The following is a 13325-nucleotide window of genomic DNA, read 5'->3' on the forward strand; positions in this document are numbered from 1 at the left end:
CAGTTTCCTAAGGATTAATAGACAATTATTAACTGAAAAGAAGTGTCTACATTATCAGTGCTTAAAAGCCCAGGGGACATATCACAGAGCGATTATACCTAATTTATCTTCCAGTTAAAAAGTAGCAATGTGACAATTCCCTATCAAGTAACAAATCAAAATCTATGGGAAAAGGCCTGAGTTTTTCCTCTTCACTGAGAGACTTTTCCCCCCCCCTGGTACTTGAAGTGCTTACTCCATAGAGAGATGGCTAAGCTATTTTTCATTGCATGGTGCTCTTACTAAAGATCTGAAGAGATTCCTAGTTCTCACAGCATGTACCTTAAAAACACATGTAACTCCAATTTTAGGAGATCTGTAATTTTCTGGCATCTTCTGACATCCCTATTCACATGAACATACCACCATAAATATAAAAACTATTTAGATGAACAAATTCATAATGATATGAGCTGTCAGATAGTTTCAAATATGTGTCATATTCAAATTATCAGCAAATGAAAAAAACTAATTTATTTTCTAAGTTTTAATAGTAACAGTAGCTGGGCAGTGTTGGCGCACGCCTTTAATCCCAGCAATTGGGACGCAGAGCCAGGTGGATCTCTTTGAGTTCAAGGCCAGCCTGCTCTACAGAGTGAGAGCCAGGACAGGCACCAAAACTACACAGAGAAACCCTGTCTCAAAAAACCAAAAAAAAAAATAGTAACAGTAATATACTGTGTATATTAATTTTGTATTAAATGCATGGATTTCAGGTGAGAGATTGTGTTCAGGCAGAACTCAAGTATCTGGTATGAACTGCCTAAAGTCCTGGCTCAATATCTAAGTCAGCACCATTTAGATGATGGTGTGTTTATTCGGCTTTGATGGCATATCCACAGTTCAAAGTAAAGCAAAACTTAGAACAATTCCTTTATGAATGTTACTAGTGCTTCATTTTAAAATCATGTTTTAATCCCAGATGGCCTCAACTATGTGGCAAAGGCTGGTCTTGAAGTTCTGATCTTACTGCCATCACATTATAAATTAGGCTTTCCATTCCATAGACAGTTTAGCACATGACTTTTAAACAAATATTGTTTTCTGTATATAAAGAATACAGAATCTATCCATTAAAGAGAAATGGTAGTAAGGAATTATGATTAGGCCATTAACAGAATAAAAGTAACATAATAGATGCTTTCATAGAGAACTCAATCCATGTATCACAATCAGTCCATTCACTTATATATACATATGCTCTGGATTAGACAGAATTAAATGATCAATTGAAATTAATTCCTGTATAATCAATAAATATATCAAGCTAGTGAGCACCATTATGGTCTTATCTGAAAATAATGCAACAATGAGAGATCAGAGCATTATATCTGGCTGTAATATGGGAGATGACTACATTGATATGAATGAAAACTTAATATCTAAGCAATACATTTCACATCTTGATAAACTGATAAAGTTTAATTCTTTTCAATCAACTTATAAGTGTTTAAAAATGCTATAATATAAACAATGCACCTATAGAAGGTAAAACAAAGACACACATTAACATTGCATGATTTATTATAATATCTGAAGTACAGCATCCATTTAAATCCTCCTGACAACTTTTTTTCTTTATTAAGAAACATTTTACTCACTTTACACACCAACCATAGATTACACTCTCTCCCCTATTCCTATGCCCCCAGGTTGCCCCCCCACCCATTCCCCATTCCTTCCTCCTTTGAAAAGGCAAGACCTCCCATGGAGCATCAGCAAAGCCTGGTACATTCAGTTGAGGCAGGTCTAAGCCCCTCCATCTGCATCAAGGCTGTGCAAGGTACATAGGTAATGGGCTCCAAAAAGCCAGCTCATGCACCAGGGATGGATCCTGATCCTACTTCCAAGGTTCCCCTTACCTTATATAGACCAAGCTACACAACTGTTTTGCTTATGCAGAGGGCCTAGTGCAGTCTTATGGAGGTTTCACAGCTGTTAGTCTAAAGTTCATGAGTTACCACTAACTTGGATTGGTTGTCTTTGAAGGTTTCCCCATCATGATCTTGATGCCCCTTACTCATAGAATCCTTCTTCTCTCTCTTTGACTGGACTTCTGGAGCTCAGCCTGGTGCTTGACTGTGGATCTCTGCATCTGCTTCCATCAGTTACTGGATGAAGGCTCTATGGTGACTGTTAGGGTATTCACCAATCTGATTACTGGAGTAGACCAGTCCAGACACCCTCTCCACTATTGCTAGTAGTCTAAGCAGGGGTCATCTTTGTGGATCCCTGGGAACTTCTCTACCACCAGGATTCTCCCTATCCCCATGATGTTTCCCTCTATCAAAGTATCTCTTTCATTGATCTTCCATTCCATGCCTGTTGCAGCTCAACCATCCTGTTTCCTTATGTTCTCATCCCCCATCCCCTATGCACTCTTGTTCCCACCTCAGTCCTAGTTTACTCATGGAGGTGTCATCTATTTCTGCTTCCCAGGGTGATCCATGTGTCCCTCTTAGGTTCTTCCTTGTTAGCTAGCTTGTCTGGAGCTGTGAGTTATAGTCTGATTATACTTTGATTTACATCTGGTATCCACTTATGAGTAAGTACATATCATGTTTATCTTTCTGAATCAGGGTTATTCACTCAGAATGATATTTCCTATTTCCATTCATTTGCCTGCAAATTTCATAATGTCACTTTTTTTTTTTTACTGCTGAGTAAGTACCCAGTTATGTTTATGTACCACATTTTCTTAATCCATTCATCAGTTGGGGGGCATCTAGATAGTTTCCAGGTTCTGGCTATTACAAATAATGCTGCTATGAACATAATTAGTCATGTGTCCTTGTGATACAGTTGAGCATTTCTTGGGTATATGCCCGAGTGGTATAGCTGGATCTTGAGGTAGATTGATTCCCAATATTTTGTGAAACCACTATACTGGTTTCCATAGTGACTATACAAATTTGCATTCCCACCGACAGTGGAGGAGTGCTTCCCTTGCTCCACACCCTCTCTAACATTTGGAAAGGAAGAAGTCAAACTTTTACTTTTTGCAGATGATATGATAGTATACATCTGTGACCCCAAAAATTCTACCAGGTAACTCCTACAGCTGATAAACACCTTCTATAATGTGGTGGGATACAAGATTTAAAAAATCAGCAGCTCTCCTATATACAAATGGTAAAAAGGTCAAGAAGAAATTCAGAGAAACATTACCATTTACAATAGCCATAAATAATATAAAATACATTGGGATAACACTAAATAAGCAAGTGAAAGACCTGTATGACAGCACTTTAAGTCTCTGAAGAGAGAAACTGAAGAAGATATGAGAAAATGGAAAGATCTCCCATGCTCATGGATAGGTAGGATTAACATAGTAAAAATGACAATCTTACCAAAAGCAACCTATAGATTCAATGCAATCCCCATCAAAATACCAACACAATTCTTCACAGACTTGGACAAAACAATACTCAACTTCATATGGAAAAACAGAAAACCCAGGATAACTGAAACAATCCAGTTCAATATAGCAACTTCTGGAGGCATCACCATCCCTTACCTCAAGCCCTACTATAGAGCTCTAGTAATAAAAGCAGCTTGATTTTGTCATAAAAACTGACACGTGTGGCCAGGCCGGTGGTGGTGCACACCTTTAATCCCAGCACTTGGGAGGCAGAGGCAGGCGGATCTCTGTGAGTTAAAGGTCAGCCTGGGCTACAAAGTCAGTTCCAGGAAAGGCACAAAGCTACACAGAGAAACCCTGTCTTGAAAAAACAAAAATAAAAATCAACATGTGGACCAATAAAATTGAATTGAAGACCCTGCCATTAATCTGCACACCTATGAACACCCGATTTTTGACAAAGAATCCAAAATTGTAAAATGGGAAAAAGAAAGCATCTTCAACAAATGGTGCTGGAATAACTGCATGTCAACATGTAGGAATTCAAATAGATCCATATCTATTGCCCTGCACAAAACTCAAGTCCAAATTGATCAAGGACCTCAACATAAATCCAGTTATACTCAATCTCATGAGGAGAAAGTAGAAAGTAGCCTTGAATGCATTTGCATAGGAGATCACTTCCTAAATATAACACCAGTAGCACAGACACTGAGAGCAACAATCAATAAATGGGACCTCCTGAAACTGAGAAGCTTCTGTAAGGCAAAGGACACACAGTAAATAAGACAAAATGACAGCCTAGATAATGGGAAAAGATCTTCATGCACCCCACGTCTGACAGAGGATTGATCTCGAAAATATATAAAGAATTCAAGAAACTAGACATCAAAATACCAAACAATCCAATTAAAAAAATGGGATGCAGATCTAAACAGAGAATTCTCAACAGAAGAATGTCAAATGGTCAAAAGACATTTAAGGAATTGCTCAACATCCTTAATCATTGGGGAAATGCAAATCAAAATGACTTTGAGATACCATCTTACACCTGTCAGAATAGCTAAGATAAAAAATACTGATGATACCTCCTATTCCCCTCACTCAAACATAGACTTAAATTCTATTGCTCTTCTAATGTCCTTGCATTCTAAGCAATGTTTATGTGTTACTGTTTATTTTTTTCCTATATATGTATTACACACACACACACACACACATATATACATATGTATATATATATATAGTCTGACTCCTCTTCAAAGAGCATATCTTCTACATTTCCCTTTATGGATACTTATTTTACTATTGTTAATTATTTTGATAACTTTTAAACAATATAGGAAATGTACAAGACAATATTGCATAGCTTTCCTATTGTTTTTTAATGGCATCTTTTAAATCTTTGTTCCTCTTTTTTATTATAATGTTTTTATTTTATAATTTAATTTAATTTTACATATCAACCACAGATTCCCTTATCCTCCCTCCTCCCGCCTCCCCCGCCCCCGCCTTCCACCCAGCGTACCCCCCATTCCCATCTCCTCCAGGGCAAAGACTCCCCTGGGGATTGAGTTCAACCTGCTAGATTCAGTCCAGGCGAGTCCAGTCCCCTCCTCCCAGGCTGAGTAAAGTGTCCCTGTATAAGCCTCAGGTTCCAAACAGCCAGCTCATGCACTGAGGTTCCAGTCCCACTGCCTGGATGCCTCCCAAATAGTTCAAGCTAATCAACTGTTTCACTTATTCAGAGGGCCTGATCCAGTTGGTGTTTCCTCAGCTATTGGTTCATAGTTTGTGATTTTCCATTCGTTTGGCTAATTGTCCCTGTGCTTTTTCCAATTTTGGTCTCAACAATTCTCACTCATACAAACCCTCCTCTTTCTCGCCAATTGGACTCCTGGAGCTCCACCTGGGGCCTGGTCATGGATCTCTGCATCCGGTTCCCTCAGTCATTGGATAAGATTTCTAGCACAACAATTAGGGTGTTTGGCCATCCTATCACCAGAGTAGGTCAGTTCTGGCTTTCTCTTGACCATTGCCAGTAGTTTATTGTGGAGGTATCTTTGTGGATTTCGGGGGACCTCTCTAGCACTTTGCTTCTTCCTATTCTCATGTGGTCTTCATTTATCATGGTCTCTTATTTCTTGTTCTCCCTCTCTGTTCTTGATTCAGCTGGGATCTCCCACTCCCCTAAACTCTCTTTCCCTCGAAACTTGTCCTTCATTACCCCCACTCACGTCCAGGTTGTTCATGTAGATCTCATCCAAGTCTCTGTCATTGGGTGATCGCTGTGTCTTTCTTGGGGTCCTGTTCTCTAGGTAGGCTCCTTAGAGTTGTGAGTCGGAGTCTAGTCATCTTTGTTTTACATCTAGTATCCTCCTATGAGTGAGTACATACCATGTTTGTCTTTCTGAGTCTGGGTTACCTCACTCAGGATGATTTTTTCTAGATCCATCCATTTGCCTGCAAACCTCATTTATCATATCAATAATGTGGGTGGAAAAGAAGGAAGTCATTTTATCAGTGTCAAAGGAGTGAATGGACATAGGTTGCAAATATATAAATATCAAAGTCTCATAGAAGACAATGACTGCTGTAAGGTGGAACCTGCATGTAGAGAAAGCCTTCCTTTTGCTCTATGCTGAGTCCTTCCTGAGAGAGGTGTGAGGTTGAACAGATAGGACATAATGACTACCAGAAGAGAAGAAAGCAAATTAAAAGTTGATAAGATTAAAATTATCAACTCAATTTCATGTGTATTTGTGAAGGACAAAGATAACAAGGTAAGATCATCACAGTACAAATGACTGATGACATTGTGGCCATAGAAAGATAAAGTTAAAACCTTTGTGATATGTAGAAGTGAGACAATTATACCATGGAGATAAGAAATGGTGACTAATATCCAACATTCTCTCTGTGACATAATTTCAGTGAAGAGGATGACAACATAACAGTCACAAGACAATACAGAGAGAATAAAAATTTCACTATCTCCAACCATGTTCTCAATATCTCTTACTCATACAATCCCTCCTCTCTCTTGCTGATTGGACTCCTGGAGCTCTACCTAGGACTTTGCCGTGGATCTCTACATCTGCTTCCATCAGTCACTGAATGAGAGCTCTATCATGACAGTTAGGGTGTTCGGCCATTCGATCACCAGAGCATGTCAGCTCAGGCACTCTCTCGACCATTGCCAGTAGTCTACAGTGGAGGTATCTTTGTGGATTTCTGGAGACCTCTCTAGCACTTTGCTTCTTGCTATTCCCCTGGGATCTTCATTCATCATGGTATCTCCCTCTCTATTCTCCCACACTGCTCCTGATCCAGCTGGGACCTCCCTCTCTCCTCCACCCCCACCCCCAGTTTGCTCATGTAGATTTCATTATCTATTTCTCTGTCATTGGGTGATCCCTGTGTCTTTCTTAGGGTCCTCTTTACTAGGTAGCCTCCCTAGAGTTGTGAGTTGCAGTCTGGTTATCCTTTGCTTTACATCTAGTATCAGCTTATGAGTGAGTACATATCATATTTATCTTTCTGAGTCTGGATTACCTCACTCAGGATGATTTTTTCTAGTTCCATCCATTTGCCTGCAAACCTCATGATGTCATTGTTTTTCTTTGCTGAGTAGTACTCCGTTGTGTATACGTACCACATTTTGTTTATCCATTCTTCAGTTGGGGGGCATCTAGATAGTTTCCAGGTTCTGGCTATTACAAACAATGCTGCTATGAACATAGTTGAGCATGTATGTACCCTTGTGGTACGATTGAGCATTCCTTGGGTATATGCCCAAGAGTGGAATAGCTGGGTCATGATTGGAGGAAGCACAGGGACAAATAGCTAAACTAGTGGAAGCACATGAACTGTGAACCAATGGCGCAGGAACCCCCATGGAACTGGACCAGGCCCTCTGGATAAGTGAGACAGTTGATTAGCTTGAACTGTTCAGGAGGGCCCCAGGCAATGTAGCCAGGACCTGTCCTTGGTGCATGGTCTGACTTTTTGGAGCCTGGGACCTATGCTGAGACACTTTGCTCATCTTTGATGTAGGGAGGAGGAGACTGGACCTGCCTTGGCTGAGTCTGCATTGCTGGGCTAACTCCCCAGGGGAGACCTTGCCTTGGAGGAGGTGGGAGTGGGGAGTGGATTTGGGGGAAGGGATGGGGGATGGGAGGAGGGAGGATAGGGGAATTCGTGGTTGATATGTGAAATTAAGTTAATTATAAAATAAAAATACTATAAAAATTCACTATCAATGAGTATAATAAAGAAAGACAACTGGGTAACACAAAAATAAAATGATATTTTATTTTGATACTCAAGAAAATTTCTTAACATTTTGGGTCCCATTGCAGTTGAATAGTCAAGACATTTTGTAGCAAGATGCCTGAGAAAGAAGTACATGGGTATTTGTAGCCTGTTTTCTATCATGGTGAGGCTATTTATATCCAAGTTGTCAACTAATGAGATCAGATAGATGATGAATGACAGTCTGAGCAATGGTGCCTGCAGCTGGTCCGTGATGCCTCTCAGGATTGAACCATCACCACTGTGAGGTTGTGGGCCTCCACTATCTCATCAGAAAACCTGCTCTAAATAGAGGTACCAGTTTTATAAGCAGTTTCCAAATATATAGGATGACTTTATTTTTATTTTGGAAACCAATATGAATGATATATTTCTAATGAAATAAAAAAGACATACATACATAATCTCATTACTTCGTTAATTTTAATAATTTCCTTTGCCAAAAGCAACATAAATTGTCACCTTCATCTCATGATTATAGTAAAACTATGACATGGGATTATGATCATTTGTCAAATATGTAAACATACATAGCTCCAAATCGTAAAATTAAAAAGCTGATAAACCTTGCTGGACAGACTCATGTGGAGATGTAAATGTATTACAGATGAGAAAAGCAAGATAAATCTTAGAAATTGTAGAACATTTGAGTTACACATATTGGGGTAAAAATTATTATCCTTTTATTTTTTGTTTCTTGTGTCATTAAAGTTACCATTAGACATTTACAAATTATATTATATTTTGCTATACTACATAAGATTCATACCAATTACAATACAGACACCTACTGAGAGTTTTCGATAATTTAGACAACTTCAGTAACATGTGGAGATATGTAGAATCCTAACACTTATGGATAAGACAGCTAGAGTCATAAAACTTAGTCAATGTATTTATATATATATTAATAAGAAAATTGTAGCACATCACACCTTGGCTTCTCTTTATTTGAATAAATAAAATAGTATGTGATATATCTTAGCCATCTCTTGCACCTTGACCTAGTGTATAGAAAAGTTCATTTGGAAAAACAATTTTGGATGAATGAAATACTTTTTCAGCATAAATGAAAATAGGAGGACTTTGTATTGCTTATTCAAAAGATGAAGGGAGACACAATATTTCAGGGATTCTATACTCCGTGGTCACAATTTGCAAACATGATGATCACAGGGACTTCAAAACGGTCACTGGTTATAATAACTCACTTGAAAAAAATGTTTGCTGTACATGATGTGTACACCCAACAGGATGGAGGCTTATATTTTTGGATGAATCTAAAAAGATGAAAAAATGAGAAACTGTCGTGAAATGCATGAGATACACACAGGCTATCCCAGTATGAACCTTTATTACCCAATGGTAAATTTTAATACTTCCCTTATTTAGGATTATATATCTCTGTCCATTCTTAACTTAATGAATTTTTGATATAAATTTCCTTCATCATATAATTTAATCTTTCACTACCATGAATTTTTATTGTAATTCAGACATATAATAATATTACAAATTATACACTTGTTTTAGCTCATAAATATTCTAGGAAAATATGAGACAATTAAAAATATTACAGGAAACATGGTTTCTTAAAATTGTTGTAAAATGGCATTTGCAATGATTCTTGGGTGTGACAAAAAACTGTTGTGGAATATTAGTTTAAGATATGTTGCATTTGTTCATGCTGTGGAATATTTGTTTAATGATGAAAAGATTGGTTGCATTGTTTTATGTTGCATTTGTTTAACTAAGTAAAGCTTTGTTACTTTGCCTGCCTAAAACACCTAATTGGTCTAATAATGAACCAAATGGCCAATACCTAGGCTCAAAAAGAAAGGGGTAGAGCTAGAAAAGGAGAAGGAAAGGAGGATGCCAGGGGCCAGCCAGGGCTCAACCACACAGCCAGCCACAGAGTAAGAAGCAAAGAAAAATATATAGTATAAATAAAGATTAAAGCCTAGAGGCAAGGTGTAGTTAAAGAGAAAAAGGATAATTTAAGCTAGAAAAGCTGGCTAGAAACAAGCCAGGAATTCATAAGTAAGAAAATTCTCCATGTATTTCTTTGCCTTTGAGAAAACATTGGTTTTGATTACTAGTCAGTACTCTAAGTAAATCAGAATTTGATAAAATATGTGACTTGCACACCACAGTCAAAAACAACATGTATTAAATAAAATGTTTAAGGCAAAATAGTACAGTTAATCCTGAAATTTTAAATTCCAGTCCCACCCAAATCCTTCAGCTATTCTGTAGTTCACTCTTACCCAAGGAACAGCACATTCAAGTTTGAATACGCTATGAATGCCCCTAATTCACCTTGTTTATATACACTTAACCATCAGTGATAAAACCCACAGGAAATGCACCAGAGGGATTATGTCTTATTTATCTTCTGGTTAGAAATTAGCAAAATGGAAATTGCTGAATGATGGGAAAAGTACACAACCAAATAAACACACAGTGCTTCTGGAGTAAAGCCTCTTCTGCTGCTCTTGAAGGACAGAAAAATATTTTGAGCACTATTTAAAACACATTAGCTCCTATTGTCAAGAATATTTGTGATGTTGAACTGCTTTTCACACATGATTTGGAGTTTTTTTTCTTTCAGACAACATAGTGTTCATACCAACTGGCAAGTTTTTTAAATTAAACACCATTTTAAGTTTTAATATATAATTAAATGCTGTTTATCTGAATATTGTATTGTATATTTGGTTGGTAGAGTCAGAGATGTTGTCTATCAAATAATGCCCAAGATCCAGGAATGACAAAGTTTGATTTTTTATATGGATTATAAACATTATATTGTCATAGATTTTATTATCAGCCTGGTGATAATTTTCATGGCTGCATACACTTTTTAAGTATGTTTTGTAAGCCCTGATTGACCTTATCATAGCTATATAGTCAGAGATGATTGCAGTCCTCTTGACTCCACATCCCAAATAATTATAGGGGTGGCATTTCTTCTAGTAATCAAAACTTAGTAGAGATCTTACCTGTAATGTACTTTCCATGTGAAAAGAAAACATTAAATCATTCAGTAAAGAGAAATGGGAAATAAGAAATTAAGATTAGTTCAGTAATAAAACAAAGGGGATAAAAGCTGCCATAGAAAATTCAAGACAACTAACATAATCACACACACACACACACACACACACACACACACACACACACACACACACACATACGTATGCTCTGACTTACACAATATTAGATGACACATTTAATTTATGAACTATTTAATCATTAATATATGACATTCATTATTTCTATTGCAATCATATGGGAGGTAATGTAAAAGAAAAGTGATGTGAAATCAGGACATAAGAGTCCCTTTGGAAAGAAAACCTCTGTGTGATCTCATTTGCTGGGATCTTAATATCAAAGTGATAAATCTTACTTTTCTAACATGGTGATCAAGATTCTTTAAGTGTGTCAATTGTCTTCAATTTGATTCCATTGGCTGATATGTAAAATTAAATTAAATTAAATAAAAAAGATTCTTTAAGTGTTTATAGAAATATATATGAATATCAAATATGTAAATATTAACAATGTAGGTAACACAAATAAATAGTTAGATATACATGAACACCATACAATTTATTGTAAAGTTCAATTCACAAAAATAATTTCAATCATCAGAGACACCTGTCTCTCTCTTTATTCACATATAGCAAACATATTGTTACCTTGTTTAGATTTATACACTTTAAAAGAATTATTCTGTGCTACCTCATTTTTTCAATTGTTTTGTTTATAATCTGTCTCCTCTTCAGAGAAGGATTGACTTTTACTGTTTTCTTCTCTGAAGCTTATAAAGCGTTTAAATGAATTTGTGGTGAAGTATGACATCTTACAACATGTGTTTTTAGGAGAAGATATTTTGTATTCTTTTTCCTGTCTTTTTAAGGGCTTGTTTTACATCTTTGTTCCTCAAGCTGTAGATCAAGGGATTCAACATAGGGATAATTAGGGTATAAGAGATGGAAGCCACTTTGTCAGTGTTGAAGGAGTGACTGGACATAGGTTGCACATACATAAATATCAAAGTCCCATAGAAGACAGTGACCACTGTCAGATGGGACCCATAGGTTGAGAAAGCCTTGCGTCTGCCCTCAGCTGAGTTCATCCTGAGGATAGCTCTGAGAATGAGCAGATAGGATGCAAGAATGATAAGTGGAGAAGAAATCAAGTCAATAGTTGATAAGATTAAAATTATCATTTCATTTTCCTCCTTATTTGAGCAGAGCAGAGATATCAATGGGACACCATCACAGTAGGAATGACTGATAACATTGTGTCCACAGAAGGTGGAAGAGAAAATATTTCTGGTGACTATGAGAGCAACAAATACACTGTAAAGGTATGGGATTGCCACCAGGACCCAACATACTTTTTGTGACATATTGACATTGTAGAGGAGTGGTTTGCAGATAGCTAGCTACATATCGGTCATAAGACATTGCAAAAAGAATAAAAAATTCACTAACAATGAACATACTAAAGAAAGACAACTGAGTAGCACAAAAATAAAATGATATTATATTTTTATCTACAAGAAAATTTCTTAACATTTTGGGTCCCACAGCAGTTGAATAACCAAGATCAGTGATAGCAAGGTGTCTGGGAAAGAAGTACATGGGTGTTTGCAGCTGAGAATCCACCATGGTGAGGATGATCATGCCCAAGTTGACAACCAGTGTGATAAGATAGATGATGAGGAACAGTCCAAATAATGATGCTTGCAGCTCAGGGCAATCAGTGATGCCCATCAGGATGAACTCAGTCACCACAGTAAAGTTGTGGGTCTCCATCAGGGTTTATTGCAAAATCTGTTCTGAGTAGAGATCATTGCACAGTCAATAGTTTTCAAATCTCATCTTGTGTGTTTTTATTATTCAAATAAGCTTTAATGAAATATCTCCAAACATTTGAATTCATTTTTGAAAATAATTCTATTTAAAAAGGTGTACATACAGTCTTATACATGTCTATACACAAATACGCAAATATATGGCTTGAAACAAACAAAAACCACATTTCTGAATCTTTGGTTCTCTACCAGTTAATGTTTTAATCAGAGAATAACACAAATCTTTGCCAAGATACATACTTTCCCCAATTGTGATGAGAACCATCCTCTCAATACAATATTAGACATTAGTTAATCTAGAAAACATCCTTCTACCTCACATATCTAACCCAGGGATCATCCAACCTCAATACCTAATACCATCAGGATCTGAGAATATAGGTATACAAACAGATGTACATGTATAAATGAATTTATATATATATATATATATATATATATATATATATATATGTATAGATGTGGAAAAATAAGATACAGTCTTTAAATTGTAGATATTTGGATTTACACATACATTCATGAAATTTATTTTTCTTTTGCTTTAATTTCTGATGATTACACATACACTGTGACCTAATTATTATATACTTTTAGTAATAGGTAAGTTGCATTCTAAAAATAGTACATATGCTTGTAAAAAAAACCTTACTAAATGCACATTGCTGGACATGGTGGCTCATTTCTTTAATGCCAGTATTTAGGATACAAAGGCAGGCAGATCTTTGG

The 13325-nt window shown here is 36.7% G+C and overlaps 1 protein-coding gene and 1 pseudogene across 1 annotated transcript; both read right to left on the minus strand.

The window, feature by feature from the left end:
• Positions 1 to 1319: 1319 nt before the first annotated feature.
• LOC128100890 (olfactory receptor 8K3-like) lies at positions 1320 to 11134 on the minus strand (annotated as a pseudogene).
• Positions 11135 to 11594: 460 nt separating this feature from the next.
• On the minus strand, positions 11595 to 12540 carry LOC128101631 (olfactory receptor 8K3-like). Its single transcript, XM_052724912.1, is given in 2 exon segments — positions 11595 to 12164; positions 12166 to 12540. Coding segments are annotated over 2 exon segments (945 nt in total).
• Positions 12541 to 13325: the final 785 nt, after the last annotated feature.

This window comes from Peromyscus californicus, unplaced genomic scaffold (assembly GCF_007827085.1).
Source record: "Peromyscus californicus insignis strain IS unplaced genomic scaffold, ASM782708v3 Scaffold_7__1_contigs__length_154581171, whole genome shotgun sequence".
Taxonomy (NCBI): domain Eukaryota; kingdom Metazoa; phylum Chordata; class Mammalia; order Rodentia; family Cricetidae; genus Peromyscus; species Peromyscus californicus.